At 44.0% G+C, this 16,435-nt stretch overlaps 1 protein-coding gene across 1 annotated transcript in view; it reads left to right on the top strand.

Moving 5' to 3' along the window:
• Positions 1–14,251, top strand: part of RAPH1 (Ras association (RalGDS/AF-6) and pleckstrin homology domains 1) — a 71,479-nt gene extending 57,228 nt beyond the window's left edge. The window contains exons 7-16 of the mRNA XM_033169986.1: positions 318–395; positions 1,767–1,926; positions 2,573–2,694; positions 6,106–6,171; positions 6,454–6,597; positions 8,753–8,863; positions 9,312–9,410; positions 10,292–10,412; positions 10,798–10,943; positions 12,147–14,251. Of these exons, the coding sequence (XP_033025877.1) occupies positions 318–395; positions 1,767–1,926; positions 2,573–2,694; positions 6,106–6,171; positions 6,454–6,597; positions 8,753–8,863; positions 9,312–9,410; positions 10,292–10,412; positions 10,798–10,943; positions 12,147–14,132 (3,033 nt within the window). The 3' untranslated portion in view covers positions 14,133–14,251. The remainder of the gene's footprint in view (positions 1–317; positions 396–1,766; positions 1,927–2,572; positions 2,695–6,105; positions 6,172–6,453; positions 6,598–8,752; positions 8,864–9,311; positions 9,411–10,291; positions 10,413–10,797; positions 10,944–12,146) is intronic.
• The last annotated feature ends 2,184 nt before the right edge of the window (positions 14,252–16,435 follow it).

Raw genomic sequence — 16,435 nt, 5'->3', positions numbered from 1 at the left:
AAAATGGTGAGTTGAGTAAAGGAAATGACAAATAGTCATTAAGTGGTTCTACTAGTACAGGCATAGGCAAACTCAGCCCTCCAGATGTTTTGGGACTACAATTCCAGTCATCCTTAGCTAACAGGACCAGTGGTCAGGGATGATGGGAATTGTAGTCTCAAAACCTCTGGAGGGCCGAGTTTGCCTATGCCTGTACTAGAAGATATCATACTGTTTTAGTTGAGTGATTGTTGCCTCTGGGTAATCAGTATTCAAAAGTTTTTCAGTGGTTAAGGCTTTGCCTAGTGTCGGTTAAACAAACTTTTCTTCTCCCGCAGGAGGAACAGGCTGCTAAGCTAAAGGCTGAAAAGATCAGGGTTGCTTTAGAGAAGATTAAAGAAGCACAAGTTAAAAAGGTAAACTATAGTTATTGCATTATCCAAACTCAGTCTTGATATATTATGGAGGTCTGTTTTGAAATATTTGTTCCCTGTTGAGGAATGCATACATGAGGCATAAATATTTTCCCTTGTGGTTGTATTTACATCGTGTATTTTTCTTGGGTGATAATCTCATCTGGTGGTGCAGTTTGCATTTGTATCACGCCCTAGTTTATTAGTTCTCAAATTCTGAATAGAGAGTCCCTAAAGATTTCTTAAATTTTAACACATTTTGCAACCAAGTACCATGGACGCTGGACCATAAAGAAGGCTGATCGCCGAAGAATTGATGCTTTTGAATTATGGTGCTGGAGGAGACTCTTGAGAGTCCCACGGACTGCAAGAAGATCTAATTTATCCATCCTTCAAGAAATCAGCCCTGAGTGCTCACTGGAAGGGCAGATCCTGAAGTTGAGACTCCAGTACTTTGGCCACCTCATGAGAAGAGAAGACTCCCTGGAAAAGACCCTGATGTTGGGAAAGATGGAGGGCACAAGGAGAAGAGGATGACAGAGGATGAGATGGTTGGACAGTGTTCTCGAAGCGACTGGCATGAGTTTGGCCAAACTGCGGGAGGCAGTGGAGGATAGGGGTGCCTGGCGTGCTCTGGTCCATGGGGTCACGAAGAGTTGGACACAGCTGAACGGCTGAACAACAACAACAACAACAACAACAACAACAACAACAACCATGGACACGGGTGGTGCTGTGGGTTAAACCACAGAGCCTAGGGCTTGCCGATCAGAAGGTTGGCGGTTCGAATCCCCGCGACGGGGTGAGATCCCATTGCTCAGTCTCTGTTCCTGACAACCTAGCAGTTCGAAAGCACATCAAAGTGCAATTAGATAAATAGGTACCGCTCTAGCGGGAAGGTAAACGGTGTTTCCGTGCGCTGCTCTGCTTCACTAGAAGCGGCTTAGTCATACTGGCCACATGACCCGGAAGCTGTACGCCGGCTCCCTCAGCCAGTAAAGCGAGATGAGCACCGCAACCCCAGAGTCGTCCACGACTGGACCTAATGGTCAGGGGGTCCCTTTACCTTTACCATGGTAGTATGTCTACAATATGAAAAATAAATAGAAGCAAGCTAGCTTATTATCTTGTTTTATTGAGAGATCACAGTAATGAAATGCACTAGCAACTTATTAAGCCAAAAATGTTGGCTAGTTGCAAGGTTAATTCAGATTTCCATTTTATAGCCTTTTAAAGCTAATTGATAACAACATAGGACTAATTAGAAAAAATGTCAACATGAATAGGAATAATTTGAACATGTTAGCTTTTACTTTTATGTTTTCAACTTCTGTCTGGCTGATTTAACTCTGTCTCCCTTCTGTCTACATACAGCTTGTAATTAGAGTCCACATGTCAGATGACAGCTCCAAAACAATGATGGTAGATGAACGACAGACAGTAAGACAAGTGCTGGACAATTTGATGGACAAGTCTCACTGTGGTTTTAGCTTAGACTGGTCTTTGGTAGAAACCATCTCAGAATTACAAATGGGTTAGTAAAGCTTGAAATATAGCTTCTTCCTGTCTCTTGCTCCGAGCAAGAGCAGAATTTTACCGATATGTGCTCCTGTTTTAGAACTCTTTGCTAACTTGCTCTGTATTTATAATCTCAGCTATTTGAGTTTTCAGTTTCCAAACTATCTGTTACAACATTTCAGGGATCTAAGACTTTTAAGTGAAGGGCCTGACGTACTTTTTGTGATATCTTATTAAAAACCTATGGAATTACTGGATGTGCTTAATGTGGCTATCCTCATAATTGCATGTGGAAAATACAATGACAAAAAAGTCAAGTAAACAAACCCAGTTCCATTGCTCTTTCTAAGTCTGTAAACCCCATTTTTAGTCTATAAGCCCCGAGGGCAGGGACTGTCTTACTACTGATTTCTGTAATCCACTTCAGGAGTCTTGTTGGATTACAGTAGGATTACAATCATCGTTTGTTTATATTGCCCACATTTGCATTTCCTGATAAGCAGGATTCCTGGCTAATGGTGACACATATATATCAGATATATTTTACCATGACATTACTGCTTTTTGTCATGAGTCAGCAAACCATTGCCCCGCTCCAAAAAAAACCCCACCCCTGTGTTTATAGCTTAGAATATTTATTATGTTATTTGTTTATTATGCAGAGAGAATCTTTGAAGACCATGAAAACTTGGTAGAAAACCTCCTCAACTGGACAAGAGACAGTCAAAATAAACTTATGTTTGTAGAACGTATAGAAAAATATGCACTTTTCAAAAATCCCCAGGTGAGTATAATGCTTTTTTTCTGCATCTGAGCACCTTTCTGACACTTACTATATTTTAATATATGAAACACAAATTATACACGGAATAGAGGAAATATCTCTCTTTAATAAAGTTGAACTGAAATACCTACACAGAATAAACCTATGCAAATACATTTCTCAGTCGTGTGGCTGTCACATTCATTTTTAACTATGAAAGGGGAATTTTCTACTTACTTCGCTAAGTAGTCCATAAATGACCATATTCTGGCGAAGATGCCCTTCCTGTGTTTCTTCTTTTGGTATATAGTCAATAAAGTCCCACAGTATTCTAACAAAAGTATCTTGTTTACCTTGAGTCTTTATTTTTTTCCATAAGTTTTTTTTCAATAGTGTTACTTGCTAGACCTTTTGCTACCAAAATTCCAATGTGGCAGCATAGAAGTTCTTCCATTGTCTGGCTCTAATAACCCTATGTTTAGAAGAGCCAGTTGTGTGGAAGGGCACTGATTGTTTTGTGATTAATCCATTTTCTCTGAATACTAGTTCTTGTAAACTTTGCTCTTTGCCATGCTCCCACCACATGTGTATATATGATCCAATAAAATGGCATCCTCTCCAACAAAGTGGGGCATTCCAGGATCACTCAAGGATATTTTATGAGGTGTATTTAATCTTTAAATACAACCCTCTGGTGTTGGCACATGTACCCTAAGACCAGAGTCCAGTATGCTTCATCTATTTGGATACCCAAGTCACGTCCCCAGATTTGTCTAGCCTCCCTGAACTTTCAGAATTTAATAGTGATCTGTAAATATCTGAAACACGACCCTTTGAGCTTGAGGTATAATCAGTTAACAATCTTTCAAATCTGGAGCTGCAAAAGAGTAAAAAGTTTTTGGGATACTATACATGAAGAAACAAAAAAGATACTTAGGAGCCCTATAGAAAAGAAACCCGAGGCTTACCTATTGGGACTATTGGGGGAAAAATATCCCACAAGAAAATAAAGTAATTTTTTTATACGCTACGGCAGTTGCCAGAACAGTACTAGCCAGTAAATGGAAAAGCGAAATAATTCCCTCTGAAAAGGATTGGATATATAAAATGAGTGATTATATGCAATTGGCAAAATTAACAGCAGCCATAAGGTCACAGTCAAATCAAAAGCTAAAGATCAGAATGGAAATGCTTTGAAGAATACATAGAAAAACACTGTTCACAAAAGAATATGTTGATATGCATAGATTAAGATTACAATTTAAAAGAGTTTAAAAGAATGAAGTTTGGAAGGAGACATGAAAGATAATTTAGATAAGGAATGCAGTGATAATATTTAATATAATATATAATAGAAATCGGGACATGTGTGTTATGTATGTAATGCTATATATTTTGGTTTATTTATATTTCTTTTTTGTTTCCTTTTTTATTCTTTGTATTCTTTTGTATTCTTTAATTTAAAAAAAAACAACTAAAAAAATCAATCTTTCAAATCTGGAGAAGTTTATTATCGCACATTTTCTAACATTTGGTTTTACCAAGAAGGTCCATATCTGCCCCTAAGTAAGCCATGAAAATGGTGTGACTTCTGGCCTCTTTGATCTCTTCTGCAGCACCTTTCTTGTAAAAGACACGGACCATTTATAAATTCTTGGAGCACCAGAGTCTATGTCTGTTGAAAAAGATGGGATGATACACCACTGGAATCATTGGGGGCATCTCTGGGACTAAAACGACAGTTCCCTTTGATGGAACTTTAAGCATTACTTTTGTAAATCTCTTACTTAACCACTCCAAGGATTGAAATTTATGTTTGTAAAAGGAGTGAACAAAAAGCAGAGCCCTGGCAGTCTCCCCAGACTCCAATTTTACCCATTGTCTGTCCTCAGCCACAATGGGAACCATGTGACTTATATGTTGAGTCTTACAATAGAGAACTATTGGACATTCCCCAGCCCCCTTCACTTGCTGGCTTGTATATGAGAGCCTTCAGAATTTGGGGGTATTCTTGAGCCAAATGCAAACTTGAGCATTTGAAATAAACAGAGTTGTTTAAGGAAGGGCATTTTTTCCTCAAACGCTACCAAGTTTTCCATGGTTTGCCATAAAAGTAACTTTGTTTACATTTACAGATATTTGAAGGCAAATGGTGAAAATTATGGTAACGTGTAGGGATTAACAGTATATCAAGCTTTGAAGCTTAAATGGAGTGATGTTAAAAAACATGACTTCAGATTTAGTAAAGTTGATTCGAAGCCAGCCACCTTTTTAAACAAAGCTGACTCCTTTCAGAGTTTGAGAGGTGTTTCAATAGGTCTGGACATCATCTGCATCCCCACCCCAAAAGAATTTGTTACTTCGTAATGTTGATTTCATGGACCAGTTCTGCTTCAGCCTTCTTCCTAGTGGTTCTGTGGCAAGATAAACAGGATAAACAAGAGACATCTCTGCTTTGTCCCATGCTACAGATTGGTTTTGAATCCAAATTGCTTATCTTGATTGTCATAAATATTCCATACTTTGATGCCCAAGCCCATCCTAATTACTTCAATCAAAGGCTTCATAGATACCTTGCACAAAGACCCCAAGGGAGTAAATGTTTGGTTTTACAGAAATGTATATACAGGGGCGTCACTGGGGGGGGGGGGCGGTATGGCCCGGGTGACAGGGGAGGGGAGGGTGACAAGCGGCGGCGCGTGGGGGTGACAAGCGGCGGCCCCTCCCGCCACTCCCATGTGCCGCTGCTCCCTCCGTCACCCCGGGAGCAGCAGTGCATGGTGTGTGCGGTGCTGCCGCTCCCGGGGCAACGGAGCGAACGGCGGCGTGTGGGGGTGACAAGCGGCGCCCCTCCCACCACTCCCATGCGCCGCTGCTCCCTCCGTCACCCCGGGAGCAGCAGCACACGGTCCGACATTTCGCGCAGGCGCACTCTGTTGTCGGACCACTGCCTCTGTGGCCCCCTTTTGCGCCGCAGAACGAAAAGGCGGCTTGTGGGGCTGCCGTGTGCGATCGGCGGGGAGCCACCAATAGCGCCCGGCAGCCCCACGAGCCGCCTTTTTGCTCTGCTGCGCAAAAGGGGGCTGCGGAAGCGATGGCGGCCCGATGATGGAGTGCGCCTACGCGACATTTCGCGCAGGCGCACTCCGTCGTGACATCACAATGCCCCACCCCCGGGACGTTTTCCTCCGCCACTGTGTATATATAGCCGAGTCCTGATTGGGTCAGCTATTTGGCAAGCACATGTAGATTCAGTTATCTGGATTGAATCCAGAAGAGAGTGTAAGTACTTTTTTAAAAAAATTCTCTGGTTTATAGGGGCTTTTTGTGGAAACCTGGAGAAATGGCACCCTTATCAGCATAGGGATATCATGATGGTTACATTTCTGAATTCTAAGTGCTTCAGCTGAAATCTCAATCCCTCTCTTACAGAATTATCTTCTAGGGAAAAGAGAAACCTCTGAAATGGCAGACAGGAACAAAGAAGTACTACTGGAGGTGAGACCTTCCACATTATTGATGTGGTGGCTGTTTTGCTACTGCTGCTATTCATTTATTGCTATGCAAGAATGGTGAAGGAATCTTAAGTCCCGCCCACAGAGCTCATAATCTAAATCCATTGGTCAAGTCAGTAATGAGGGCCAGGATAGAGCTGAAATAACTAATTTACTGTAGAGGACAAAAAGGCTAAAGATTCAAAGTTAGGTAATGTGTGTTGGAAGAAATATCCCTGTGACTGCAGAATATTCTCTTCAAATCTATGTTAACTTTCTATTCCAGGAGTGTTTTTGCGGAAGCTCGGTAACGGTGCCAGAAATTGAGGGTGTATTGTGGCTGAAGGATGATGGCAAAAAATCTTGGAAGAAGCGATACTTCCTTCTGCGTGCTTCTGGAATCTACTATGTTCCCAAAGGAAAGGCGAAGGTGAATCTTCTGTTTCTAAAACTCTTTTAAGACTTGTGCCACTCTCATATTTTCAAAACCCTGACACCCCAGTTTGTCACTCACATCAGCTCAAGTTTGCAGCCTGCCAGATAAAGTGATTCCCCTTCTCTTCCTCTCCCACACTGTTCTGAGGGTTCTGTCCCACTCTCCCAAGCCGATTTCATGGGGAGGAAAGGGGGAAAGCCCCATTGCACGAGTGGAAGTCCTTGCATAGGGGGCTTCTACTGATGGGGCTGGTTAGGTGAGTCCTAAGGTGAGCCAGTGTGGTGTAGTGGTTAAAAGCGGTAGACTCATTATCTGGGGAACCGGGTTCGCGTCTCCCCTCCTCCACATGCAGCTGCTGGGTGACCTTGGGCTAGTCACACTTCTTTGAAGTCTCTCAGCCCCACTCACCTCACAGAGTGTTTGTTGTGGGGGAGGAAGGGAAAGGAGAATGTTAGCCACTTTGAGACTCCTTCGGGTAGTGAAAAGCGGGATATCAAATCCAAACACTTCTTCTTCTTCTTCTTCTTCTTCTTCTTCTTCTTCTTCTTCTTCTTCTTCTTCTTCTTCTTCCCATAATTCCCAACTCTTCCTCTTCCCAAAGAAGGAATAATAAGTAGCTAGCTCTGATAACTGAATCTTTTTCAATCTCTGTCAAAAAATATTTGCAGTTACAGGTAGGTAGCTGTGTTGGTCTGCCATAGTCAAAACAAAATAAAATTAAAAAATTCCTTCCAGTAGCACCTTAGAGACCAACTAAGTTTGTTCTTGGTTAACCAAGCCCCAACTTTTGGTTAACCAAGCCCCAACTTTTACCGATCCCCATGGTATACTCTGTTTTTGAATGAAAACGCTCCCAATAATGATGAAAATATCCATTTAACATAGATAGATTTATTGTTACAGTTCTCAACCAGCACACACATATCCATGAAAAACAATCCAAAATACATGCTAAAATATGAACTATAAATATAAACTTTAAACTTTTTAGATAAAAGAAGTTTAGATTTTAAGGATCTGGTGACTTCTGTTTCAGTGTATCTGAAGAAGTGTGCATGCACACGAAAGCTCATACCAAGAACAAACTCAGTTGGTCTCTAAGGTGCTACTGGAAAGAATTTTCTGTTTTGTTTAGATAAAAGAAGATATCACTGCATTAAAAGGTGGGCTACAGCTGGTTATAGCACTGGTTTGTGTCTTTAGCTCTGTCCTGAAGTTGTGTGGGTACTGCGAACTAGATCGGACCGAATTTTTTATGGCTCTAGCACAGAACCTGGCTACCTTTGCTGTCACATTAGCGTTAGCATCTGAGAGAAGCCACTCTATATAGAAATTGTCCGAGTGTCCAGGTCGCTCAGCCAGCATTGAGTGGATAAACTCATCTCGCACCTCCTCGTAGAAGCAGCATCGCAGTAGTATGTGGCTAGTAGTTTCCACCTCTCCAGATCCGCACAGGCAGTATCTCTCGCACAATGGGATCCATTTGTAATTCCCTTGGAGAACTGCCGAAGGCATTATGTGATTACGGGCTAGAGTAAATGCTCTTCTATGAGAGGGTATTTCTGGTTGGAATAAATATCTGGCTGGACAGGACAGGTATCTCCGTTCCTCCTGAATTAAAAAGTGAGGTACTTTACTCAGATCCTTTGGTCTTTCTATGTCTGTTAACTTCTAATAAATCTATCTATCCATTTAACATTAATCACCACCTGATAAAGAAATATTCATGTAATATTTTAAGACTCGTGCTTTTCTTAATTTCCTGTTGGGTTCCATTAGCATATCACAGTTGAAATATTTTTTTATGTGCTTAAAATTGTCAATAGTGACTTAGTGTATGTCACGAAGGCATTGTTTTTTACTTTGGAAACACTGGCATTTTAATCTAATTTGAAGTTCTTTGCATAGCTGAGCGATCCTAGAAAATTGTTCCACTTTGATCTTGTAACATTTCCCATTCTGCTGCTTGTGTACTACTAATGTTTTTATTCCTGTCTTGGGTTAATTTGTTTTATTCTAGTTGCCTACTGAGATTATTTCCTTGTGTTTACATTAACCTGAAAGTTACACAGGAGGCAACTTTGAAAGAGTTACGGTAAAATGATTTGAGGGTTTCTACGTTCATGACTGTATGCGTTTCTTTTTGTAGGTCTCTCGGGACCTTGTATGCTTTCTTCAGCTGGACCATGTAAATGTTTACTACGGCCAAGACTATCGGAATAAGTATAAAGCCCCTACAGACTATTGTTTGGTACTTAAAGTAAGTGTTGAATAGTAGCTGTCAATATGAGAAATGAAAAGGTGAAGGGAAAGGGGCCACATAGTACTTGTTGGCATGCTTCTTTACCTTGTGTGCTGCGTGTTGCCCATTTCTGCATGAAACGCAAAAAAGGCATATTTTGTATCAGCCAGTGTTGATTTGACACTCTCTCCCATCAGTTTGAATATACAGATCCTGTTTTCATTTGCCTATGAGAGAAGGCGACAAGTTCTTAATCATATTTTGCAGCAGTTTCTGGCAACGGCTTCAGTGAAGAAATAAGAACCCTAGCATTCAAATGATGCATTCCTCACTTTTTGCTATCGCAACTGCAAAATCTTTGAACGTGACTGTTCTGCTTCCCTAGGAGTAGTCTTAATGCTGCCGCCGTAAGGTTGTTATTTTAAAATTCAGTTCACCCTGATCGCGCCAAATGTTTCTCTTGCAGCATCCTCAGATTCAGAAGAAATCGCAGTATATTAAATATTTGTGTTGTGATGATATCAGAACCCTACATCAGTGGGTAAATGGCCTCCGCATTGCTAAGGTATGTTCTACTTTTCTGCTCCTCTCCCAATAGCTGTCATACCATAAGAGTTGGAAAGTATAAATACAGAATGGTGTTGCTAATGTCCAAACATAGACGCTGTTTTTAAGGGCAGGGATTATAAAAATCAGATTTAAATATATATTTTAGAAAATTGTTACTTATATATAATAAAGTATATGATTATATAAAAATGGATTATTGTAAAAAAATGTAAGTTCTCCGTTTTTATTTACTCTGTTGGTCATCAGAATTTGCATTTCCAGGCTGGTATAATGCATTAAATAAAAAGTATGTCCAATTTAATAGGTGATGCCCAACTTTAGTCCCCCTTAAGATTTGAAATCACTGTACTTAAGTGGGTCTACTCTTGAGTATGACCAAGTTGGGTATCACTCAGTCTGCATTCTGTGACCATTTATTTTCACGTTGAAGAGATTTATAACCTCTTTAACATTTTTATTCCTCCTTTGACAAGTAACCCTCTTCCTAGGATTCCATGTCATACGGAACTTAGTGCTTGGGATGGCACCTGTGCCTTCTTGATTTTTCAATATACTCTCATATGCAAAGCTCTGTAGTTGTCTGGAGAATTGTAACTCAGTGTGTTAGAAGAGTTATTGCTGGAACTACCAATTTCACCCCATGGCACTTTCCAGATAGTTGTTATTCCACCCGACGAACAGCGGTTTTAGCTTTCTGTGCAGATTGGTAATAAGAAACCAAGACTCCAGCAGGCACCCAACAAAATGTCAGCTAATCTTCTAGTGTAGGTTTTGTCAGGAGCAAGCCCGCTAGTCTGAAATAAAAGGGATGGGGTTGATAAGCTTGGGACTTGAATCATGCAAGACTGTTCACATTCCCTGTTCTGTTTTGTTCAGTATGGGAAACAATTGTACGTAAACTATCAAGAAGCCCTGAAAAGGACAGAATCGGCATATGACTGGACATCCCTCTCTAGTTCTAGTATCAAGTCTGGATCCAGTTCATCTAGTTTGCCAGGTAAGCCTCAGTACCATTCTATTTCTATAAAATGTTTTAAGAAGTTTTGATTCACTGTAAAAACACCCCTTGGGTGACATGAAAATGAGACCTACCATTTAATTCAGAAACATGCACCTTTTAAAATGTAAAGAACGTGAACTAGGAATAATTACATTGAGACAGTGTTTGTGGGACTTGTTGCCAGAGCATCGAGATGCACTGTTTTCAGTTGTTAAATGAACAGAGAAAGCATTCAATTCCATTGAGTATCTTCCAGCTCACACATGGAGTCGAGGATTATACTTGTGAGAGGGATTCACACAAATAAACTTCGGTTTCTGCGGGGGGTTTTGTGGATTTTGCACATCGGTGCCCAATGTGCGTTCTGCATTTCTTTCCACAGAATCTCAATCCAATCATTCTAATCAATCTGATAGCGGAGTTTCAGATACCCAAACAGGACATGTCCGTTCTCAAAGTATTGTTAGCTCCATCTTCTCAGAGGCCTGGAAACGGGGTACCCAACTGGAAGAGTCCAGCAAAATTAGTGTAAGTATAATACAACAGACAATACAATGTTATCATGATAGGATATGAATTTTGCCGTTGCGTCACATTGGCCTTGCTTGTAAGCCGTGATTCCTGCGTAAGGAATCAGCCAGAATTCTCCATTAAATGTGAAACAGCCAAGCTCCATACATTACATTCTGGGAATATACCATGATGGTAACAGTTGCTTCATGTCGCAGCTTGGTCCCCTATGTTTTATGCTATGTTTTGTTTTGTTTTGTTTTCCTGTTGCCTCGCAGTCTCATGTGGCAAATGCAAAACCCGGAACAGCTCAGAGCTCCACTCCAGTGATGACTTAAGCAGGGGTAGAGTTAAGGTCAGGGGCCTTGTTTGAACTATTAACCTGGGTGAATGATGCAACCAAAATCATGCAGACTAACTTTTTTCAAGAGGTATCTAATATTTAAACCCACTGATTAGTCCACATGTGCCTGAGCCTTTAGTGCCCTAATTTGACAATGTCATGCACCCCCACCCCAATTTATTTATGTCATGGTTCTGGTTTAGCATAGATTGCTGGAAAATTCTTCCCAGAATGAAGACTCTTAAAAAGAGTTCTATAGCTTGCTGAATTTCAGATAAGTACTTTTTGCAATGGTATGCACAGCTCTAAATTGCAGGAAACCATAGTTTCACAATGCTGCCCTCAAATATTTATATAATAAGGAGAAACGCTAATAAAATATAGGATTGTTCATTTGGTGGTCCGTTATCTATTAACAGATGTCACAAAGGAAATGACCTTAATAACTTGACCAGAACTCTTGGTGCCTTCTGTTTGACCTCTTCCTCCAGTGCAATAATCCCTGCATGCCTTCACTTCCCTTCCTATCCTGTGATATAGTTAGACGTGGTGGTTTTCACTCTGTGTATTGATTATCAGTGCTTGGTCTCTTGCATTCCCCTCCCCTCAAATTTGGCTATATATATTTCCACCTTAGGCAGTTGTGAGGAATTCTGCTCTAAAAGCAATGGGAGATCTTGTCTTCCCTAATGCAGTTGCGAACTTTGTGCAGGTGCCTCTGCACATAGGACCAACCCAACCTTCTCTCTCAGTTATACGACACTTTATTCAACTTTTCGTAATTCACAGTAGTTAAGTTTTTAGCAGGCACTTTCACAATCATTTCTCTTTTCCTATATGTTTGAATTTTATTTTGTTTTTCCCCTCTTCCCTTTTAGGCTCGAATGGACTCAATAAGTCGACCCTTTACTTCAGTCCCACCAGCTTTGTCTCCGCAGGCCAAAGCGGCCCCCCTATATTCAGCTTCTCAGCCTTCGCCTCCCCTTCCGCCCCCTCCCCCTCCTCCGCCACCCCCTCCTCCACCGCCACCCCCTCCGCCGCCGCCCCTCCCCAGCCAGTCCATGTCATCGGGAGGCGGCTCAGCCACCGTGTTTGTGAAGTACAGCACGATAACAAGGCTGCAGAACGCCTCTCAGCATGGAGGGCTTCTCTTCAAGCCCCCCCATATGATGCAGCAACCCCCGCCAATCCTGCCACCGGCAAAACCCCAGAACCCAGTGCCCCCTAATGGCGTGGTCCCTCCACCGCCGCCACCGCCACCTCCCCCTACCCCCGGCTCAGCTATGGCGCAGCTCATGAAGCCCGTGCCCTCCATCCCATCAGTGCCGCAGTTCACGCCGCCACCCCCTCCTCCCCCTCCTCTCAAAATCCACCAGATTCATCAGACTATTCCTCCGCCGCCGGCCGCAGCCCCTGCCACGCCACCGCCTCCCCCGCCTATGCCTGCGCCGCCGCCTCCCCAAGCCCCTCCTAAACCTGCCATGACTCTGCCTACACAGAGCAGCTCAAAAGCTGCCTCGCCTGTCGCGGCGCAACCCACGCCGCCTGCCCCTGCCCTGGTTCCTTTAGCCATGAAGAAGCAGCCGAGTTTCGCGACTTCGCAGGTTCCCCTGTCTCCTGTCCCGCTAGGCCCTCTCCCCCCGCCCACTTTGCCCAAGCAGCAGAGCTACTCTGGCAAACTTCCCCCCTCGCCGCAGTCCCCTGTGCCGTCGGTGGTGAAGCAAATAGCCAGCCACTTCCCTCCACCTCCCATGCCGGCTTCAGAGTCTCAGCCTTTAAAGCCTACCCCTCTGAACGTGCCGCCGCAGTCTCCTCCGGCAGTCAAAGCCAAGCCGAAATGGCAGCCCACCGCCGTCCCATCTCCCGACTTTCCTCCTCCGCCACCTGAAAGTAGCCTAGCCTTTCCTCCGCCGCCCTCCCCTACTCCGGTGGTGGTGTCTCCTACGCTGGACAAGGCAGGGGGTTCCCCGGTCAAGAAGTCTACTAAGACATCCAGCCCGGGAGGAAAGAAGCCACCACCGACTCCCCAGCGGAACTCCAGCATAAAATCCAACAGTTCAGCGGAGTACCACGAATCAAAGAGACCGTCGGTGGATAGCCTGGTCAGCAAATTTGCACCTCCGCCAGAGCCTTTGGGATCTCCTGTGAAGGAGACTCCGCTTCCTCCTGCAGCTCCACCAAAGCCAGGAAAGCTCAATCTGCCTATCGTACTTCAGCAAGCGGGAATTTCTGCAAAGGCGCCTGCCACAGGAGCGCCCGGGAAGTGTACCGTGGAAGAGTTTCCTTCCCCTCCGTCAGATTCAGACTTCCCCCCTCCGCCGCCTGAAATCGACCTCCCTCTGCCACCCATAGAGATTCCAGCCGTGTTTTCGGGCAACACCTCTCCGAAAGTGGCCGTCGTCAACCCTCAGCCCCAGCCCCCGTGGTCCAAGCAGTCGGGGAAGAAAGCTCCTCCTCCCACCCGCCCCAAGCGCAACGACAGCACCCGGCTCACGCAGGCGGAAATGGCAGAAGCGCAGGCTGCCATGGCTCCGCAAGTGGCCGTGGCTCCGCAAGTGCCCACCTCGCCCAAGTCTGGCCTTAGCGTTCAGCCCGGGTTCCTGGCCGACCTGAACAGGACTCTGCAGCGCAAGTCCATCACGCGGCACGGCTCCCTCTCCTCGGCCCGGATATCCAGGGCGGAGCCGACGGCCACCATGGATGACATGGCTTTGCCCCCACCACCGCCGGAACTTCTCACGGAGAAGCAGAAGAGCAGCAATTTTGGAGGCAGCCACATATCGGGCTATGCAACGTTACGGAGAGGTCCGCCGCCGGCGCCTCCCAAGAGGGATCAAAATACCAAACTCTCTCGAGACTGGTGATAGTAAGTGGCTGCCAGTGAACTCTACAAATGACATGTCTGATACACTTGCGAAGCTCCTTGTCTTAATAGCTGTGTGTGTGTGTGTGTGTGTGTGTGTGTGTGTGTACACACACGTGCGCGCACACATGCACACACGCTAACAGAAGCTATATGGGCGCCGATTTTGGTTCACAATCAGTCCAAAAGATTTCTCTGTTTGCAGTTGGTTTATTGGGGCAAGGGGCGGGCTAACTCTTTTGAGATCCTTCTTACGGATTGGACCAAAATCTTTGAAACACTTCTTTTTCCTGCAAATCAGGAAAACATCTGTTGTCTGTCACGTGAGACATGTTGGTGCATGTATTATAAATGTAGGTATATAATATATTGTGAAGTATTTTGTTGCAATGATAGAGGCTAACCAGAATGTTTTTGTACATCTGTATTTATTTGTTTCAGTCAACCGATATGTATATTACCGGAAATTGGATGGCGCATCTTAAAAGAAAAGTCTTTTTAAAAATGAAGATAATGGGAGGCACTTTAATCAGAAAAAACCTTTTTTTCCCGAGGCGGTGACGGGTATAGGGTACTGACAGATTCTATAGGCGTTCGTACATTGTCAGTTGATTGATAACTCCGAAACAATCTACCAAAACATTCTGGTTGTAATACTACTGAGATTAAATCCATACATAGGAAAGGGGATTTGTTGTATTGTGGGCCTGGAGTTAAATATATTTGGACTTCAAAATACAGACATTCCCTTCTGGAACTGTTAAGGAAAGGATTTATTTAATCAAAACGCTTAAGAAGACACTGCCCTTTATTACACCTTTGTGCACTTAGGTGTAAGCCCCATGGAACACGTCGGAGACATATTTGTGACTAAATAGGTGTAGGATCCGTCTCCAAGGCTACAATCCTGTTCACACTTAACCAGGGAGTAACTTGCAATGAATCAAGTGGGATTTTCTCTGAAGGGGTCATGCTTTTAATTAGAATAAATACACTCTCTTCTAATCCACGTTACTCATTTTTATTTAGAGATCTGTTTGGCATTTAAGCAGAAATGGTGCATCCGCAAGCTCAGTTCAGAATCATTCTGGGTGCGCCAGTTGACATGTGTGACCACCAATTCGGCTATGTTCGCGTGCTCCTTGCTCCGGTGCTGCTCAGCATGAGGTTCTTGGTTATGGGCAGGGCTGCTGCGAGCGTGTTCAGCCAAGCGCACTTGCAAACCCGCTTCAACCTTCCCGCTTGACGTGGGAGTGTGGAGAAAATGGGGTTTGCTCACCCAATTGGGCACCCCCCCATACACATTCTGCATGGCTGAAGAGGGGCCCATGCAAATATGACCCCTGTTTCCGTAACAGCTGGGCAGGCAAGCATTGCTTAAGTGGTTGAAATGCTTCTTCACACGCTGGTGACCCCGGGGGTGTGTGTGTGTGTGGCTGGCTTGTTAATGGACAAAGCAAAAGTGCAATTGCCTTTCGCCTGATTTGGTGATGGCATGAGAGCCAAGTCTTGGCTCCTGTCATCTGCGATGGTCTAGTCGAGTCGAAAAACCTCTTCATCCTAGGAACCTGCGCTATCGTAAGGTCAAGCAGTGCATTTTGGAATTTAATCAGAACTTTTACCAGGCGAGGAAGTTCCGGAGCAGCGGCCCGGCTCATGCATTACGTTTACACCAGTCTCAATTATGGCTTAACATGAAGGACCAGTGTGCCGGAGGGACAGTGCTTCGCTCTTCCTTTTGCAAGCATGCCAGCAAGGAACCAAACCAGGCGCTGGTTTACTGTTGTGCGCAAGTCAACTTTATGGTTAGGAGAGAATCGAAAAATGCGATGGTAGGCTCCTTCTTTGGCTAACCAGCTAGATTTTTTGTTGGGAGAGAAACGCACCACGAGCATTGCTCCGTGTGCAACAGCAAGCAGCCTCTGGCTTGTTTCGTTGGTAGCATGCTGAACAAAGGCGAGTTGGTGCTGTGCACTTTTGAGCCAGTGTACCAGCAGCGCATTGCTCGTTCCGTTTAAACCATTCAAGTGATGCGCAGGCCCGGGCAGCAAGTATTGCATCTGCTGTGCGATGCGACGCAGAGATCGTAAAATTTTCTCATTATTGGCTATTACTAAATTGCATGTGAGTGCAGTGCGTTTGTGTAAGGGGAAGGACAGTGGTAATTTGCTCTGAACTTGTGTTTAAAGGGCTTGCCACCTTTTAAACCTCAAAAATTAGCCCATCGTAAGCTTGTCTTAGGTATCAGAAGTTAGTTGCTTCTGGGGCTGAGGTGGTGGCGTTTGCCTTTTTTTATTAAAAAAA

The sequence above is a fragment of the Lacerta agilis genome, chromosome 1 (genome assembly GCF_009819535.1).
Source record: "Lacerta agilis isolate rLacAgi1 chromosome 1, rLacAgi1.pri, whole genome shotgun sequence".
Taxonomy (NCBI): Eukaryota; Metazoa; Chordata; class Lepidosauria; order Squamata; family Lacertidae; genus Lacerta; species Lacerta agilis.
This window is presented reverse-complemented; position numbering and strand designations above follow the sequence as displayed.